This window comes from Vigna umbellata, chromosome 6, assembly GCF_029865625.1.
Source record: "Vigna umbellata cultivar VRB3 chromosome 6, Vumbellata_1.0, whole genome shotgun sequence".
NCBI classification, from domain to species: Eukaryota; Viridiplantae; Streptophyta; class Magnoliopsida; order Fabales; family Fabaceae; genus Vigna; species Vigna umbellata.
In genome coordinates this window covers 38780797-38802211 of record NC_142170.1, presented here as the reverse complement: position 1 = coordinate 38802211, position 21415 = coordinate 38780797, and the positions used below count along the sequence as shown (strand labels likewise).

General features: G+C 36.2%; 1 protein-coding gene and 1 pseudogene across 1 annotated transcript; both read right to left on the bottom strand.

Moving 5' to 3' along the window:
• Window positions 1-13212: 13212 nt before the first annotated feature.
• On the bottom strand, window positions 13213-15981 carry LOC148197433 (uncharacterized). Its single transcript, XM_088092291.1, has 9 exons — window positions 15822-15981; window positions 15417-15746; window positions 15074-15331; window positions 14684-14991; window positions 14424-14591; window positions 14221-14331; window positions 14040-14121; window positions 13565-13663; window positions 13213-13486 (listed from the first exon to the last, which is right to left on the bottom strand). The coding sequence occupies exons 2-9, from the start codon at window positions 15714-15716 to the stop codon at window positions 13391-13393; spliced, it is 1422 nt and encodes a 473-aa protein (XP_087948417.1). The 5' UTR covers window positions 15717-15746; window positions 15822-15981; the 3' UTR covers window positions 13213-13390.
• A 1851-nt stretch (window positions 15982-17832) lies between these two features.
• Window positions 17833-21037, bottom strand: LOC148197432 (uncharacterized; annotated as a pseudogene).
• Between the last annotated feature and the right edge of the window lie 378 nt (window positions 21038-21415).

Genomic DNA, 21415 nt, shown 5'->3' with positions numbered 1-21415 from the left:
TATCCTCTGCATCTTCAACCATCTACCTTCAACTATAATCCAACCTCGACCCCCCCTCACCCCAGGACCATTCATCATTTACCTCTGACCAGAGCCTTTGCCTCTCACCACTTTCATCTCCAGCACCACTTCCAGCATCATCACTCTCATCTCCCCAACATCTCCGACGCCACCTCCAACAAGCATAACCCAATCAACACACAAGGCAGAAAAAATCCAGCATTCACCCCTCACATTCAGATGTACACAACACACACTCGTAATTTTCAAATTAATCAGTAAATCAATAAAAAACGATAAAAATTAGGGGAAGAAGAGAGGGAAATGCGGTGTTGCGGGGACGATTAGCAGTCGAGAAAGCCCTCGAACGGAGAGGGAGGAAAGTGACACTGGTGGCGCCGGTGAGGAAGCGCGCTCCAGCTAGAGGCGACGGTGGCCGGCTTTGGCAGAGGCGGCGGCAGGAGGTGCCCAAGGTGGAAAAGCCTTAACCCTAGGCTAGTGCGAGAGAAGCGAGGGAGAGAAAGCAGTGGGTCTGGTGGCGCGAGTTGTCGCCGGCGAGGCCAAGGCGTGTTCTGGTTGAGGCGACGGTGGCCGGCGCTGGCATAGATGGCGGTGAGCCTGCGGAGAGAGTAAGAGACCTTGGGTCTCTGGAGAGTGTGTGAGTTGGGGGAGTGAGCTTACGGGAGAGTGTTGGATCTGCGTGGGTGAGGAATGGAAGGGAAGGTGCCAAACCCCTAGGGGATTCTAGGTCAGAAACCACCCGGGTGGGCCAAGCCCAGAAATAAGCACGCGACCGGGAATCTTAAGCCTTTTTCGAACGTTCGTTAATCCCCCCAACGAACGCTCGTTCTTTCTCCTCATTCTCCATGAACGTCCGCTAATCCCCCCAACGGTCGTTATTCCTCCTCATTCTCAACGAACGTTCGTTAATCCACCCAACGAACGCTCGTTCTTTCTCCTCATTCTCAACGAACGTTCGTTAATCCCCCCAACGAACGCTCGTTATTTCTCCTCATTTTCAACGTCCGTTCATAATTCCCCCAACGTTCGTTACTTCTCTTCATTCTCAACGAACGTTCGTTAATCCCCCCAACGAACGCTCGTTATTTCTCCTCATTCTCAACGTCCGTTCATATTCCCCCAACGCTCGTTATTTCTCCTCATTCTCAACGTACGTTCGTCGTCTCCCCCGACGAACGCTCGTCATGCAGCCTCATTTCACAGCGTCCGCTCGTCATCTTCCCAACGAGCGCTCGTTATTCTGAATCCTTTCCCAACGTCCGTTCGGCCACTTCCACGAACTGCACGGCAGCCTGCGATGGACCGTTCGGCACCCTTTTTCGGACCCCTCATTATTTGCTTTATTTACTTATTTGCTTTTTTATTTTATTTCATTTATTTTGCCTATCTTATTTCATTTGTTTTATTTATTTCTTTTATTTTTATTTTTTATTTATTTTTATTATCTTATTTTATTTTATTTTGTTCTATCCATTTATTCTAGATATTTACTTATCCTAAAATATATATTTAATAATGCAATATTTACAATTTAAATAAAGGAATTTATGAAAATACGTTTTAAAGATTAAGCACATGTGTGATCGCTCGCATCGTCCTTGTGCTAAAAATCTTTTCTCTTTCTTTTAAAAAAAATAAAAAAAAATAAAAAAAAATGAAAAAAATAAAAAAAAATAAAAAAAAATAAAAAAAATACCAAAAAAACTCGAACATTTTAAAGATTAAGCACATGTGTGATCGCTCGCATCGTCCTTGTGCTAAAAATCTTTTCTCTTTCTTTTATAAAAAAATACCAAAAAAAAACCGAACATTTTAAAGATTAAGCACATGTGTGATCGCTCGCATCGTCCTTGTGCTAAAAATCTTTTCTCTTTCCTTCATAAAAAATACCAAAATATATTTTAAGGGTTAGGCACGTGTGTGATCGCTCACATTGTCCTCGTGCTAAAAACCTTTTCCCTTTCTTTTATAAAATTACAAAAAATACGTAGGTTAAGCACACGTGTGACCGCTCGCGTCGTCCTTGTGCTAAAAACCTTTTCTTCTTTCTTAAATAAAATTACAAAAATATTTTAAAGGTTGAGCACACGTGTGATCGCACGCATCGTCCTTGTGCTAAATACCTTTTCCATTTATTTTATAAAAATATGAAAAAAATATAAAATCTTCAAAAACTAAAAACATCAACAATTTCAAGGCAACAGACAATTTCTAGCCAGAACTACGTGATCCTTGATTCTCCATCGAAAGTGGAGATACGTAGGAGGAAGGCTAGCCCTTGTCAGGTTCACTTTCCCAAAAATCCAAATTTATCCGTAATCATTTTCTCAAACAAATCTTTCAATCAATTTCTCAAACAAATCTCTCAAACATTTTCAAAAAGAACTACGTAACCCTGATTTCTCATTTTGAATGAGAATACGTAGGAGCAAGGTCAATCCTTGTCGGGCCCAAAAAACTAAAAAAATATGTTTTGTTTATTTAGAATTTTATTTTAGGGGATAGTTAAACATTTTGAAAACCACATCATATTCGTGCATTTAGTTAAAGGTACTGCCTTAGGGCAGGCGTTGTGGGGTGCTAACACCTTCCCCACGCGTAACCGACTCCCGAACCCAATCTTTGGTTTTCGTGGACCGTGCTTTATCGTTTTATGGTTTTTCCGTAGTTTTCCAGAATAAACTATGGTGGCGACTCCAAAATCTCTTTTTTGAAACCTAATTTCTTTTTTGGATTGTCGTCCCGTCGCGATTCTGGTTGCGACAGGTGGGTGAGCACATACGAAATTCATTGCTCGCACATTGGAATTCGCCATAGTACCGCAATAAATGTGCTACCACCCAGAGAAATAGGGCTTCAGAAAAAGGTGCTGTAATAGCATATTGGAGGATCAATCACCACACATGAGCATGCCCTTCGTATGGTAAAAATCTTCATTCATTTCTTATCAATTACTCTATAACATCATGTACGTTGAGATTAATATATATATATATATATATATATATATATATATATAACATCATGCCATTCGTATGTTTTAAATTTTATAGGCAGCGAAGCTTGGACGAGTTGTTCATGTTGATGAGGTGTTTACACAAACTCATCTTCGCAAGGGGATTGACGCATATGTTGATGACAGGTCTCACAAGACCATTGTAAGCAAACTTTTTAACAACATTCAATTTTTTACTCCTTTTTTTTTGTTTCACACTTTCAAATTCATGTTATTGACTTTTTCTATCTTATTTAACAGGAAGATTTTTCTGCGAGACTAACACGAGCGAGATCAGAGGTAGGATCTACTCCTGATGCTGACTCTAGAGTAGATGCTAACTCTAGAGTATATGCTGACGATGACATCATCAGGACCCAATGCTGGGTTGAGGTCATCGGGGGGAAGAAGAAAGGACGATTGTATAGGGTAGGACAACTTGCCTCCAATTACAATGCTGGAAGAGGAGGGTATTGAAACATCAACCATCTACATTTGACACATTTGACCGGAGCAATGTCGTTAGTAAAGAGGCTTATGATGCACTTCTAGCCAGATTTGACAACCTTGAAAATCTGGTCAGGATATTGCTACCTCAACAAGGACAGTCCCCCCATCATCATCCTAGCAGCCACGCCCTCCTCAGCAGCCTTCCCAGACCACACCTATGCAAGAAGAAGATCATGATGATGATTTTGATGATTACAATGATTATTAGACATTTAGGAACTTTTGAAAATGTTATCTTTTTACTTTCAAACTTTGTTCTTATATTTGTAATGACTGCATTTAGGAAAGGAACTTTGGAAGACCAACTTAGAATTATCTTTCAAAACATTGAAGTAATCTTTTCATGAATGTTGAATGATTTAATGATTGCATTCAGTAAATTGGTTGTCTGAATTGTGTTTGGATCATTGCTTCGTTGGCAGGTTTTCTTATATTGTGTATATAAGGCACAAAACCAGCTACACTGGATAATGGTATACCCACGGTTTTAGCGAAGGCCATAAGCCTTCAATAATTACTGAGGGCCTTAAACCGTCCGTAAGGACATCCAATTTTGAGCTTATTTATAGACGAATTTTATCCCTCGATAATTAGGCCTTCGGTATTAGCGACGACTTATGGCCCTCTGTAATTACCGAAGGCTTTTGGCCTTTGGTATTACCGACGACTTTTTGACATTACCCATGGCTATCGGTCGTCAGTATATCCAGTCTTTTTTATAGTATGTTTAATAAACTAAACAAAGTGAATCTTCTTTAAATGGATAGAGTCACACCTTGAATACAAAAATGATCAAAGTGATCATTCAAGATTACTGAAATTGAGTAAACAATTTCAGTAAATTTGCATACAGATCAACTTTGGATTAATTCACCATGCATCAATGTCAAGTACGAGACAGGGGTAGAAGAATTTATAGAGTTTGTGCAACATAATGCGAGTACAAGTGATGATGAAATCAAGTTTAAATGTCCCTATGTCAACTATTTGAATGGGAGGAAGTTGAACGCAATCGATATTAGGGAACATCTTATCTGTGATGGTTTCATACGAAGTTATACAACATGAATATGGCACGGTGAATTACTAGACTTTCCAACTATCTCTCGAACTGAAAATGTATTCTCTTCCACAATGGATATGGAAGATCGACCGGAAGAAGACAACTTAAAGGACATGATCCATGCTGTTGGCGCAGAAGCTTTAGCCCAAGCGCATGTGTATGAAACGATGTCCACTAATGTGGAGACTCCTTTGTATACGGGTTCAACTAAGTCACGGTTGTCAGTAGTGTTAAGGATCATGAATTTAAAGGTGAGCAATGGATGGATTGATAAAAGTTTTACAGAATTGTTGTTGTTGTTGAATGAAATGTTGCCAAATGAAAATTCATTACCCACTCGTAATTATGATGCAAAAAAAATTCTTTGTCCGATGGGTATGGAGTATAAACGGATACATGCATGTCCGAATGATTGCATATTATATAGGAATGAGTATGAAGTTTTGACAAAGTGTCCAAAATGTGGGTTATCACGATACAAGTAAAAAAACAACAGTGAAGATAGTGGTCACAGAAAAAGGAATGGTTCTACTTTGAAAGTAGTTTGGTACCTTCCACTTGTGGCCAAACTTAAGTGTTTGTTTATGAATCCCAAATACGCTAAAAAGCTAAGATGGCATGCAGATGAGAGAACAATTGATGGGCTGCTTCGTCATCCAGCTTACTCAAAGAAATGGAAAAATATTGATCAAGAATTCCCCCAATTTGGTCAAGAATGTAGAAATCTTAGGTTTGGCTTAGCTAGTGATGGAACATTTGGTAATTTAAGTACCAATCATAGTTGTTGGGCCGTTATACTGATAATTTATAACCTATCACCTAGATTGTGCATGAAAAGAAAGTACATGATGTTGTCAATGTTGGTATCTGGTCTAAAGCAGCCTGGAAATGACATACATGTTTGTCTTAGGCCACTGGTTGAAGACTTGAAGTTGTTGTGGGTTGATGGGGTTGAAATATTTGATGCCTTTGCTTTTGAAACTTTCATGATGCATGCCATGTTATTTTGCACATTAATGACTTCCTACCTTACGGTAATTTGTCGGAGTACAGTGTGAAGGGTCATAAAGCATGTCCTATATGTGAAGAAAACACTTCAGCTCATCAATTAAAACACGGAAGGAAGACAGTGTATATGCGTCATTGGCGATTTTTATAATCTAATCATTCATATCAAAGGTTAAAAAAAGAATTCAATGGACAACAAGAGAAAGACAATTCACCCATTCAACTTACTGGACTTGAAGTTCTTGAAAAAGTTAATAAAGTACGTCATGTATTTGGGAAAACGTCCAAAAAGTCATCTATAACGACCCCTTGGAAGAAGAAATCAATATTCTTTGATCTTCCATATTGGTCAAAGTTAGATGTTAGACATTTCATAGATGTCATGCATGTAGAGAAGAATGTTTGTGATAGCTTGATTGGTACACTACTCAACATCGAGGGAAAACCAAAAGATGGAGTGAATGCTCGTTTGGATTTGGTTAACATGAAGATCCGAGAAGAGTTGGCACCAAGAGAGATTGGTAAACGTACTTATTTTCCCCCTGCATGTTACACAATGTCCAGACAAGAGAATATAAGTTTTTGCCTTTCTTTAAAGAGTATCAAGGTACCACAAGGATACTCTTCAAATATTAAGAGCTTAGTGTCAATGCAGAACTTAAAGCTTGTTGGACTCAAGTCTCACGATTGTGATGTCTTAATGCAACAATTGTTACCAGTAGCAATTTGTGGAATTTTTCCCAAAAAAGTTAGGCAGATCATAAATCGATTGTGCTCATTTTTCTCGTCAATTTGTAGTAAAGTCATCGATCCTACAAAGTTAGATGAACTTCAAGGAGACATTATTATCATCTTGTGTCAACTAAAAATGTTTCTCCTTCCATCATTTTTTTGACATCATGGTGCATTTACTTGTTCATTTGGTTAGAGAAATCAAGTTGTATGGACCAATATACTTAAGATGGATGTATCATATTAAGCTTTATATGAAAATTTTGAAAGGGCTCGTCAAAAATCAATATTGTCTAGAAAGTTCAATGATTGAAAGGTATATTGTTGAAGAAAGTATTGAGTTTTGTTCTGATTATATGACTAAAGCAAATCCGATAGGAGTCCCCCGAACATCATCGTTGAATAGATGTTCTACAAGTGAAAGCATCCGACGTGTGAATGTGGTGACGAAAAGTCGTGAAGAATTTATGGAAGCACATATGTACATATTAAACATGACAGATGAGGTGATCCTATTTTTGGAAGCACACAAAGTCATTTTAAAGGACAAGTATCCAAGACAATCAGAGAAATGGTAGTTGATGAAGCATAATAGAACATTCTTGTCCTGGTTCAAATCTGAAGTTTTGAAAGGTCTTCTGACACATTGTTGTGGCTAGCAAATGGTTTAAAGTTTGATGGTGTATGTTGTACAAGATATGAAATTAATGATTGCACATTCTATACAAAAACTTTGGATGATAAAAGCACAGTACAAAATAGTGGCGTCAATCTAGAATAGAGTTGCTACAAATTTCCACATCTAAAGATCAAAACCATGTAGTTGGATCAATGAGATATTATGGTAGAATAGAAGAGAATATACATATGAGGGAATATACATATGACCAATCCATATGATTATGTATGAATTTCATATTTATGTAAAATTTATGGCTTTTGTTAAATAATATATGTTATCTTATAAGTCTTTTATTAATCTTTCATCTTATTTATTGTGACAAATATATGGCCGAGGCACCACATTCGTCAGGGGATGAAGTCCCCACTTCTAGACTCATTAGAGGAACGACGAGTGATGAACCAATATTTTCCTCACTTCACTTAGTTTAATGTGCTAGAATTAGTCGGGGAATTATGCTTAAACGTCCGGTATTTTCCTGTTTTTCCTAATTGTGCTTAATTTGATCGGAAATTCTTATTTTAACTAATTTGAATTATCTGAGCTTATTGTTTTGCATTATTAATTATGGGAAAATTTTGGATAACTTTTTGGGACATTAGAAAGCTAAATGAGAAATGGAAATTGAGCCAATGCATCTTAGCCATTTTTATTTTCGCTGGCTGCCGCGTGAATGTTGTGTCAACTTGTGTGTCTTCGTTTGAGTTCAATTCTTATCCGTTTTCCATGCAATTTTTTTTCATAGTTTCGTATGGATGTCTATTTTCACGTATAGTTTTTATTTTGTTCAAATTCATTCTGTGTTGTTCCCAGTATTTTTTTTTACTCCCCTATGTCATTCCAATGCTTGCTGTTTGAGTGATTTCTAATCTGTTGCATTGTTTGCTTGTTGTTTAGTAATTGTGGTGGCTGGAATTGATCATTGGATGATGCTAAGACCTCCCAACACTCTTAACCAAGTCCTTTAATTCTTGAATTTTAAGAAGCAAAATGGAAGGGCCCACATAGAAGCACATGGTCCAGCCGAGAAAATGAATTGGAGGTGCTGCCACGTTTTCTTGGAAGTGTCACAGCCCACACGCTGGCAGCAAGGGGTGCACATAGAAGCTGGATTCATTTGGGAAGAGGCACTTACGGCCTTGATCCAGCAAGAAGAGAAGAACACACACGGAACTAGGTCTCCACGGGAATTGAAGCACACGGCCCACACTTAGGAGGTGGCATCCAGCAAGTGGCAGCCACGTTTGCAGCAGCGTGGGGTGGTCCAGCAAAATAGGGGTGTGTCCAGCAGCACTTGGGCTTCATGCGGAGAATGGGAAGCATAGGGGTGTCCAAAGCAGAGGCAGCACATGGGCTGAATGGAGGAGCAGCGTCCCACATGGAGGAGGGTTTTTAAAAACCCGTGATGCTGGAAAGAAATAGTGTGCCGATCCTGGAGCTGTTCCAGCCGTCACCTGGTGATAAAAACAAAGAATGGATTTTTGGCTTGAAAGGAGGAGTGCACGGAGACTTAGATAGGGATTGGTGTGAACGTTTTTTTTCTGGGTTCCAGTAGGGTAGTAGAGGGATGCAGTGAGTGAGAGAGGTCCACGGAGACAATGGCAATCTGGAGAAGTGCAGCCTTGGTCCACCAACACATGAATGTCTCGGCAAAAAAATGGTCCATGTAGCAGTATAGTGTATGAAGTTTTTGATGCTTTCAATTCCTTGGGTTTGTTTGCACGGTGGAATGTTTTGATGTTAGAAATTATACTTTCATTTTGCTTTAAGATATTTGGACGATCCTACTAGAAGACTTACATGTTTCCACTTTGTTTCCACCTTGAAATCAACATGCTTTTGCTTGCCTTTCTTTTAGATAATGCCGTTTTGTTGGGTCCAGTAACAGCCCCCCCTTTTACATCTTTTCACTTTGTTTTGTTTCTAATTTGAAGAGAAACGTGAATTCATACTAGGTACAGCACCGGTTTTGCTTTCTTGGAATAGTTATGTTTTTAATCTTAAAGAAATGAATCACAATGCTTCTTTAATCTAGCTTAATGGTTACGTGAATTGGTATATGATGTGTCATGCATTATCTTATTTCTATGTATTGCATTTTAGTGGATTTAAGCCAATGGGAATTGAAATGAGTTCTTTGTTGCACATGTTTCCAACGTTGGCTTCTAGTTGAATGAAGAGTACATTTAATTTTCTTGTATTTAGTAATAGAGATGTTTTGGGAAAGGTGATATATGGTGATGGACTTTTAATTCCTTTCTTGGATAAGAATAGCATGGTGTGAATTCTTTAATTAAAGATTGTAGAATGGTCACGTGAAGTGTAACATTGAAGTTCACATTGAATTTTTTTATTTAGTGTTTGGAGAATAAATGGGTGCATGGACCTTACGGTTGCTGGAAGTGCTAGAAGGAAGTAGTCTTCCTTTTATTCAACTCTTTCTTTCTATAGGAAATAGTTGTAGTGTCACGGCATTTAGGGAATTTTTAGAAACAATTTCACTTTCAAAAGTTTAATTTCCGTAATTGTGCGTCTCTGCAATTTACTGTTCCGCATTTTATTTTCACTGTGATTTCGATTTTTATTGTTTAATTTCGTTTTTACTATTTACTGTTTTATTTTTACGGTTTGTTAATTTACTACTTTCAACATTTACATTTTCCTGCACAAAAACAACCATCAAATCCCCCCACTACGTGTTTGATCTGAGACTGAACCAAAATTGGTCCTTGAGAGACGACCTAGGAGTCACTTCCTAGTACTATACTGCATTCTTTTATGCACAATTTTTGTGGGAGGTGCGACCCTCTCATCAAAATGGCGTCGTTGCCGGGGACCAATGGTTCGGTCTTAGGTCTTTTTGTTGTGTTTGTGTGTGTTGTGTTTTGTCTTGTGTTGTGATGTGATGTGATGTGATGTTCTATTTTGTGTGTGCGTGTTTGCATGTATAAATGTGTTGTGTTTTATTTATTTCGTAATTTGTAGTATTTTTCTTTTTCCATGTCTACCTATTTTGATTTCGTGAATACTGCTTGTTTTGCTAGTGCCTCTGATTATGATTCTCCTTCTGCATGTTACTCTGATTGTAATTCATATTCTGCTGATTTCTATGTTGAGAACAATATGACTCATCCTTTAATTTCTGAGAGTGCTCTTTGTGAGCCGGTTTCACTTAAGGAGGATGATCTTCATTGCGATCTCACCCCTGGACTGATACATTTGCTGCCTAAGTTTCATGGTTTTGCAGGAGAATGCCCACACAGACATTTGGAGGAGCTCCACATCATGTGCTCTTCAATGAAACCTCCAGATGTCCCTCTTGATTACATTTTCCTGAGCGCATTTCCGCATTCATTACAAGGAGCAGCTAAGGATTGGAAAGACTCTCTTCCTCTGAGATCCGTTACCGATTGGGGATATCTTGAGCATCAGTTTCTGAGCAAATTTTCCCCTGTGCAATATGCTTACAGCAACGGTCTTGGATGGAATGACCCTACCTTGGGATGGTATGATGCTCCACAGCATCAATATCAAGAACCACCATTCCAGAGTACTTTTATGCCTCCACCAGTCCAGCAATACGAGAGTCAGCAGTATAGTGCTCCTGCCGAAATAGATCCTCAGCCTTCTACTTCTGAGCCTACATTGCAGGAGTTGTTGGAGCAGATGACCATGCAGAACCTTCAGTTTCAGCAAGAGAACATGCAGTTCCAACAAGAAATAGGAGCTGCCATTCAGAGTATGACTGATCAGATAGGGCAGATGGCCACTCAACTCACTGAGGAACAGTCTCAAAATTCAGAGTTACCATTTCAGACTGTTCAGATTCCAGATGATGATGATAGTGGCATCAACATAGAAGATGGGGAGAAGAGTCATGAGCTTACTACTGTGCCATCTACTTTCCCATCATCCTATGTCCCTACCCTTGCACCTGAGGAGAGTGATGAATATTTTGAGGAGCAGGCAGAAATAAGCAGTAATCCTGAACTAGGTAGACCACCTTCATCTTCCCACACTTTAGCAATCTTCAAGGAAGAGGAGGTAAACATACCTCAATTTGATTATGTTGATGATTATGTTGTTGAGGATTATGTTGATGATTATATTGTTGAGGAGCATGCTTTTCATTTCCACTCTTTGCATGATGAGAGACAACTTTTGTCATCCTATCTGAATACTTCTTATCTAGGCATTGAACATGAATCTGAGCATGTTGTTGATATTGTTTCTAAATTTGAAAGTGATTCATGTTCTGAGAGTATATTTGAAGTTCAGATTGATAAATTAGGATTGGGTGTTGTACCTCTGCATGTCATCTCTTTGGAGCCACATTGCACTAACCATGTTGCAGGAGGTACTCATGAATTTGATCAACAAACACCCACAGTGGACAACAAAGGTGCTCACAATGACAAAAGCTTCAAGACCAATAAGCACCTGTTGAACCCGCTCATCAACAATCACTTCTTCTTAGATCCAGCTGTGGAAGACATTTCCCTGCTAGATCAAATCTGGAGGATGAAGCAGTTCGTCCTCAAAACCTTCTTGCTGGATACTGTGGTGGAAGACATCTCCTTGAAAGTCCAAAATTGGCAACTGCCACCATGACCAGGGGAGTTTTCTTTCTCTCTTCTCCCCCTTTCCGTACTTTTATTGCACTTGTCCATGATTTGTTCACTGTTCTGATTTCTGATCTTATTGTTTGTGACACATTGAGGACACTGTGTAGTTTAAGTGTGGTCTATTTATTGGGGGAGATTTTTAATTTTCTTCGTTAGTTTTTGTTTTTCGTGTTAAATTTTTTCTTTTCTAGGTTATTTTTGTCGTGTCTGGTGTACAGTTTTACATGTTTCTCTTGATTTCTGGACTTTGTTTAGGTTGTAGATGTATCTTTCACTTCATTGATACTCTGATTTGTTTGAAATCCTTGCTTTTCTCTGCTTGAGAAGATGATTATGATGTTTGAGAGGTTGATTTGATTGTGACATAAATTACCTTGTGTGAGATTTGAGCCACTTGATGTTCTCTCTTGTGTGTGATATGTCTCTTGATTGCTTGCACATATGCCTTGGCTTGACTCTTGTTGATAATTCTTGATTGATATGCATGTTTGGAAGTGATAAAGGCAGTTTTGTTTTTGAGCCTCTCTAGCCAAATAAGCCTACCGTGTTCTAAACCTTTGATAACCCCTTTTGAGCCTATACTTTCCTCATTTCTTTGTTTTGAAGCTCATACACTACCCCTAAGTGAAAAACCATGATTACCTTAACCTTAGGGAATTTTGGAGCTTTGGAAGTGTTTTGGGAACAAGTGTGGTCTCCTTGGGGATTCTTATGAGTTGGCTAGTTGGTTCCTCTTCTTGTTTTGTTTTTGTAAATATACGTGTATCTTGTCTTTTACAGTTCTGTTTTGAAAAAAAAAAAAAAAAGAGAGAGCAGAAAAACAGTAAAAAAAAAATGAAAAAAAATTGTGAATAATTGTGAATAATGGAGTCAAGAAGAGGATGGAAGTAGAGGTTGTGGGTGAGTTTGATTGTGTTTACACTTGTTCCCCATTGCTCCTCTATTCTTTTTGGTTTGTAGCTCTCATCCATATTTATCCTCCCTTGTCCTTGGCCCCATTTCAACCATGAAAAGACCTTTTGATTTGAACATGCGTATGTGCTTGAGTGTTGATATTAGAGGCTTGCCAAGTCTATTTGTGATTGCTTTCTTGAGTGCATTGAGTGACATTGATTTACCTTAAACACTTGAGAGAAACACTGATTGTGTGCATCTGTGAGGCTCTGTTACTTTTGATTCACACTACTACAAAAAAGCGCATAGATAGCGCTTTTTTTTATCATAGATAGCGCTTTTTAAGCGCTATCTATGCGTGCGCTATCTATTAATAGATAGCGCTTCTCCAAACGCGCTATCTATCATCCGCCACAATAGATAGCGCTTGTTTAAAAAGACGCTATCTATAGCCAACCACCAATAGATAGCGCTTATTGAAAGAAGCGCTATCTATTTGTGGGCGGCAATAGATAGCACTTCTTTAAATAAGCGCTATCTATTGGTTCAAATGTTTTTAAAAAATAATTAATTTTACAATAAAATATAAAATATTGGTTCTATTATGCACAAATCCACACTATATATTGATTCTATTATATACAAAAAGATATATAATATTGAGAAAAATATGACAAATGTCTCAAAAAGAATATTCATTAATATAAATAAAAATTATTGGTACACTAATATTTCAAAATTTAATCGTTAAGTCGTTTAGTATGTGTCACGACATAACATTGTTTTATAATATAATATATACAACCATAGCATATATATCATATCAGTACTTATAAGCATATACATCACTCTAACATAACCTATAAGCATGTACTAATTACATGTAAACACCAATTTTCTCTAACTTTAATGATTTGACTTTCATGATATTGTTGACATCTGCAACTAGAAAAATACTGCAAGAAAAAAAAATAATATAGAATTAGTTAATTAAATATTGCTACAAATTAATTATGACGATAAAGATAACTTACATCAGTTGGAATTGTTCCTCCTTCACAGTATGTAATAATTTCCTTCATATATTGACACACATAGTACCCACAATCATTGCCGTTGGGTTGTCTTGGGCACTAGAATTCCAAAATTAAAAAACATTTTTATAATTTGAACATAAAAAGAAACAAAAATCTAGTATACTCCAAACAGATTCAGTGCATGATAACAAATAACTATATACCATATACAAGTTTAAACTCTTAATAATAAGTTGTGGTTTCATAACATCTATATGCCCCTTCAACCAGTTTCACAATAATACATGTTATTTAACTAACCATTACCATGCAACAACGAAATAAGTCTTTAACCATTCAAGAATACAAGTTATTCACCTAACTAGTATAATACAAGCAGCCATAACGTGAACTAAAGGTCACATAAGGTTATTCAACAATTTAATTATCACAATCAAGACTATACTACACAAAACAGACTAGAGTAATGTACCTTAATTGTTGTCCACTTGATATTGTTTGACTTAGACTTTGAAACCATGTTTCCGGTTTGAGCTCGATAGGTTTGTATAACCCTAGTGAATAAATAAAATTAAAGCATGTATAAGTAAAAACAATACAACTAAAAGTATACAAATATGTCAGTTAAAAGTATACAACACGTATATTCTTACATGTCAAACAATTTCTTCAAATCTTGCCTCATATTAATGTCTACCGCCATTGGGTCAAGATAATGAATTATCTCTAATTTAAGATTGATTCCCAGCAACACCCAATGTTGGCTACAATTTTAAATGAATAAACAAAATTAGAATTCGTACATCTAACTTTGAAAATAATACATTGTTGATAAAGTTGTAAAGTAAAGTATTACCCGGTATTAATAGGTGCAAGAACAAACTTATCAATCACCCAATTATCAAGAAAAAGAGTAACTATTTTTTGCATTCTGTCTTTCATTGGTAGCTCATGTGTTGTGATTTGGGGTGATAAAAAAAAGAATGCCTTATCATTTGGCTTAACAAAATTTTGATATAGGTACCTTATAAAAGAAAAATATAAGAATGTATTAGCAATATGATAAGGTGTCAATCTAATAATGAATTTAATGATAAAATGTATAAAATGCTTTACCCTATATATATAGAAATTGTAGTTGCACCTAGCCATGCATAGTTAGTAACTTCTTCAATAATTTCTGCATTAACGATTTCTTTATGATTTTGTAGTCCAAATATGTTTTTGTCCATTTGTATTGGAGGAAGTGACTCTGATGGCTTTAGTTTCATGTATGAAGAGAGACAATTGCACCATTCAGAAAGATTTGGATGAAACAGTTTACGAGGAGTATGTTGAATGGTCATTTTCCCTTGACATTTCTTTTTAGGTGCGACACATTCATTTGTATTATTCATCTTTTTCTTTATAGGTTGAGTAGAATCCTAAAACATCATCAATTAAACAAGTTAGGTAATAGATAAAATATGTTCATAAATATGAATGAATACAATTGTATAAACATACCTCATCACTAATCTGTATGAAATTCATTGGCCATGCCACAAATGTACCTATTGCTTGTCCTATTGTCATCATGTCATCATCATCAATTGGTATAGGCAAGGATACATTTGGCTCCAAAGCAATATCTATACTAACTTTGACATGTCCCTTAGGTAGAGGTCTACCATGTAGTGTATCACTTTTAAAATTATGCAATTTTCCATGGGCAACCAAGCAAAGTGATGGTGATAATGTAAACAATTTACAACTTGAGACCCCCTACGTTATAAAACGTAATTATAAGACAATCTTCAATGTGACTAAATATGAAGACCTATGAAAGTAATGTAGATAAGTTAGTTACCTCGGGAAAACTATTTGATGACAATGTGCAACTCCCTTGGCCACTATCAATATTAGCTTCTTCCGTAGTATTTGGTGTGCCAATTTTTCGAAGCGAAATCAACTCATTTTCCATTCGTGCCATTCTTTCCGACATGTCTTTCACTTGAGCAGTTAATTTATCATGCTCATGGTACGTAGGACGCTTTTTGGACGGAAAATAATCTCTATGACCGACTCCAAATCCCATTCCCCTAACACGACCTGGATACTCTGGGAGACATAAAGCTTGACTCAGAATGTTGGAGTGATCATTACTCATCTCTTCTGAATTAGTTTGTGAGAGTTGAACCTAAACAAGAACCAAACATATCACATTTAATCTCATTTCACACACAAAAATATAATATGAAAACATATTACTTACACATTTCTCCCAAACTTGCTGAGTTTCTTCGTTTTCAATTACCCCTCTTTTGTTCACACGACCACGCTTCCACAATTCTTGACGGGGAATGTTATTAACATTCGATCCCAATTCCTTTATCTAATTATTGTAAAAAAGATCAAATTAGTTAGAAAATTGTAATAACTGAAAACTGGTGATGCATGTACATTTTGAAGAAGCATATAATGGAGGGTCCACCACTTTGAGATGCGTCCAGAGATGCTATCACGGGATGCATTCAAATTGGAGCATCTGGAAGCAGCTTGGGAAGTGCAATATCTTCGTCCAGCAGTAGCTTGGGAGGCATTTTACATTGAATTTTTGTGCTTTTAATGCTGATTGTAGAAGCACATTTTTTTTGCCACATTCCACTTAAAGAAACTCACGGCCATGGGATTAATTCTGCATTTTATCTTTTGCATGTTGATTAATTCTGTTCTCTGTATTTTACTGCAGTAATTTTGAATTTGTTTTTACTGTTTTCTAAATTTACTGTTTTCTGCATTTGCTGTTTTCTGTATTTTTTTTTCTGTATTTTGCTGTTACTGTTTTTCTGATTTTGTAATTCTGTAATTGCTGTTTTTACTGTTATTATTTACTGCATGTAATTTCATTTTTTTTTTGTATTTAATGTTTAACTGTTTTTACTGTTTTCTGTTAACATTACTTAATATGACCTGGGCATGTGTGTTATATCCAAACATGTACGACATTCATCCGACCAGAAAAAAAGGCAGATAAACTCATAAAACCAATCACATTTAGTTTCTTCTAGTTATCCTTTATCTACACGAGATAATCAAACTGTAGATAAGGAATTGACTAATTTTCAAATCATACTTTTAAAAATGATGACTCACTCTGTAAATATCAAATAAACAAGAAGACATTGTAATCTACTATAATTCTCTCCTAAAGTCAAAATACACATATACAAACATATTTAAACCAAAGATATGGGACCATACAAAGTCAAACAGTTTTAATGATCCAATGTGGTATGCAATTGATTCAACCTAATTTTTTATAACAGCCAAGAAAGTACGTTCACAATTCAATCAGATAATTTGAAATGATAAACTGACTTACCATATCTTGTTCTATGCGGGCATACCCCTTACGAGAGCCCCTATAAGGGTACTTGGAGTTTGATGCCCTTTCCTTATTTTGTATGCTTTTTTCCTAAAAAGAAATATAGTAAAAAAATCATTTGCTCAAGAATTAAGGGATAAATATATTATATATAGATAGTATACATTACCTTGAAAGTTTTATCCATACGTTTTACAATAAACTGTCTCCAAATGTCCTCACTAATAATGGATGCATACTTCGCAGGAGGTTGATTAGAAGGATTATCTAAATAATCTCCATTCTCATCCTTTAGATATTTATGGGCCAAGGAAGTCCTAAAACTCCTAAGCAACAACCCTGCCTTCCTTAATACAAATGTCTTGCGACATGTATCTACATTGAAAGTTAGCTGTCCAAAAAAATACTTAGAAAAAAACAGTTTTGAAATCATAACACATACATTTAAAATAAGTAGTAAACATTACTTGTATATTATTCCAAATGATCTCTTTATAGGCATCCAAACTTGAATCTTTCCAATCATCATAAGTTATAGGCACATTTGCTCGAACAATGGATCCAAGATAACTGATGAACTTTGTGCCACCGGGTTCAATGGGTTGACCTTTTGCATTCCATGAAACCTAATATTATGAATAAGTACTGAACAATAATTAGGAAAGTAACATATCTAATATACCAAAAAATATACAATGTCCATTACCTCTAATTTTTTTCCCTCACTTCTAGCTTGAACGATCTTCTTCATAATCACTATACCTTTCTTCCCTTTAGCTTTGTTGGGAGAAGGAATATCATCTTCAGTAAGAGTTGTCATTTACCTATAATAAAAGTGATTCAAATAAAAAAAAGGGATAACATCAGTAAAAAAAGGGATAAAAATAAGAATAAAAATTTATAAATCCAACCTTTTCTTCTTTGATTTGAAGTTTAAAGACTTAGGTTTCTTATGGACATAAAATGATGGATTTATCCAAATTCCGTCATCATGATCATCTCTCCTATACAAGATATCATCTGCTATTGGATCATCATCATATGATATTTGATACAAAGGATCATCTTCAATATTTTTATATTCATCTTCTATATCATCACTGGAAGGATCGTTTATTTTATTGGTCAACAACACAATTGACCAATTGGGATCAACCGGATCAATGACATAAAAGATTTGTTGAGCTTGTGATGCTAAAATAAATGGCTCATCTTTGTACCCCACTTTATTAAAATTCACTTGCATAAATCCTGTTTCATCTTGTCGAACTCCATTATTGTTATCAACCCACTTGCAACCAAATATGGGTACCCGAAATGTGGTGTAATCCAACTCCCATATATGTTCAATTACCCCAAAATACGACATATTTGCATATATAGGACTTCTATCTTTAGCACTTGAGATGTGCATAGATTCAGCCACCAAAGTTACACCACTATTTTGCATAGTACTTTGATCATCTCGGTCTTTAGTGTAAAATGTGCACCCATTAATCATATAACCAGTGTAAGAAAAGACTTGAAAATTTGGACCATTGGCTAACCATTTCAATCTGTCAGAAATTAAAGAGGATTTCACATTTAACTCTTCAAAAACGTGACTTTTTAGCCATTGTATAAAAGTTGCATTGTGTTCTCTACATATCCAATTGTCAGTCCTAGTTGGATTTAATTTTGTAATCATGTCTTTGTGTCTCTCAACATATGGCTCAACTTCATCGTCATTGTGTAGGATATACAATTGAGCTTGCTCCCAATCTTTCCTGGTTATAGTCACTATGGTATTTCCAGAAATCCCTTCTCCTATGGTTCTCGCTAAGTGTCGAGAATTTGGAAGTCCTATTGATTCAACATCAGAGAGGTAATCAGTACAAAATTCAATAGCTTCTTCAAGTATATATCGTTCCACTATACATCCTTCTGGTCGACTTCTATTTTTCACATAGCCCTTTAATATCTTCATATACCGCTCCATTGGATACATCCATCTCATATAGGCCGGTCCACAATATTGTGTCTCCTTAACTAAGTGAATGCTAACATGCACCATTATGTCAAAGAAAGAAGGGGGAAAATACATTTCAAGCTCACACAAAGTTACAATAATTTCTCTTTCTAGTGCTTGCAATTTTCCAGTGTCAATCACTTTGCTACATATGGCTCTAAAGAAATAGCATAGTTTAGTTATGGTCCATCTTACCTTTTTAGGCAAAATGGAACGTAAGCCTATCGGTAACAAATGCTCCATCACAACATGACAGTCATGAGACTTTAACCCTATTAGTTTTAAATCTTTCATAGATACTAAGTTCCTAATGTTTGATGAATACCCTTCTGGAACTTTAACTCCTTGTAGAAACTTACAAAACACAATTTTTTCCTTTCTAGATAGAGTATGAGCTGCTGGAGGTAGATATTGACGTTTACCTTTCTTTATTGGTGCCAATTCTGTTCGAATTCCCATTTGAACTAAGTCTAGCCTTGCATTGATGCCATCCTTAGACTTTCCAGGAACATTCAACAACGTACCTATGACACTATCAAATACATTTTTTTCGATATGCATGACATCAAGGAAATGTCTAACGTACAAGGACTTCCAATATGGCAAATCAAAAAATATTGACTTTTTCTTCCACCCACTTGTGACTAGATCTCTTGCAAAAGGCTTACCAAATTTGTTGTTTATATCCTTTACTTTTTCAAAAACTTTATCACCATACAACAGTTCTGGAGCTCTACGTTCTTCTGTTGTCCCATTAAATGCTTTTCTCCATCCTCGATAACGGTGCTTTGAAGGTAAGAATCTACGATGCCCAAGAAAAACATTTTTCTTACCATGTTCCAATCGCACCCAATCTGTATTATCTTCACATATAGGGCATGCACACTTCCCTTTGATACTATATCCAGATAGATTACCATATGCTGGAAAATCATTAATTGTGCCAAACAGCATTGCCCTTAGTAGGAAACTTTCTTTTGTATACGCATCATACACCTCTACACCTTCGTTCCACATATCCTTCAAGTCTTCAATAAGAGGTGCCAAGTATATGTCTATGTCATTCCCTGGTTGTTTTGGACCTGGAATTAGCATGGATAACATCATGAACTTCCTTTTCATGCATAGCCATGGAGGTAGGTTATATATAATCATAACCACAGGCCACGTGCTATGCGAGTTGCTTTGCATACCATGCGGATTTATTCCATCAGTAGACAAAGCAAGACGTAGGTTTCGTGGTTCTTTCCCAAAATTAGGGTAATCATGGTCAACTTTTGTCCATTGAGGAGAATCTGCAGGGTGTCGAAGCTTTCCATCACGTATTCTTTCATCTACATGCCATCTTAAGTTCTTTGCATCTTGTTCATTACGATACATGCGCCTAAATCTTGGTATTATAGGAAAATACCATACCACTTTGCTCGGCACTAAATTTTTCTTATAGCGCGATGTCATACATTTAGGACATTTATCCAATGGGGCATATTCATTTCGAAAAAGAATGCAATCATTTGGACAAGCATGAATCTTCTCGTAGCTCATCCCAATAGAGCTTAACATTTTTCTAGCGTCATACATTCGACTAGGAAGCACATTATCTTGTGGTAGCATATTTTTTATAAGTGATAATAATTCAGTAAAGCTAGTATCAGACCATCCATTTCGTGCTTTCAAATTGAATAATTTCAAGACTGCTGATAGTCTTGTGAAACTAGTACAACCATTATACAATGGTGTCTTTGCATCCATTGTCAACCTATCAAACATCTGAGGACAATCTCGCATATCCTCTTCAATAATATTTACAATATCTTCAACTTCATCTAACTCATAAGTTGTGTCAGTCTCTTTCGGTGTAGAACTTGTATTATGATGAAAATCATTATTTATATGATTTTTTCTATTTTCACCATGTTTGGTCCAGCATGAATAACTTTTATCAATTCCATTGCATATTAAATGCTCTTCTAACTCATCTGCGTTCACTACCTTTAAATGACAACACTGTAAGCAAGGACAAATGATTCTACTAGGGTTTTTTGCATGCTCAACTGCAAATCTACAAAACTCTTTCACCCCATCCTCATATTCTTTTGATAATCGACTAGCAAACATCCATTTTCGGTCCATATTTTATTAATCTATCAAGATTAGTGAATATAGTATTAGCAATATATACAAACTAACATTATTTGTAATATCATACAAATAAAATAATATTCATACTACCTCAACTTTGAACACACCATTAATCACTCCATTTATGACAATCTTACCATCTATATTATGCAACATGAAGTGGTTTTATGTTTATTTCATTATAATAAATACAAAGGCATAACACTTAAATTAGTGATGAATCAATATTTTCTTCACTTCATTTAGTTTATTGTGCTAGAATTAATCAGGGAATTGTGCTTAATTGTCCAATATTTTCCCATTTGTCTTAATTGTGCTTAATTCGATCAGA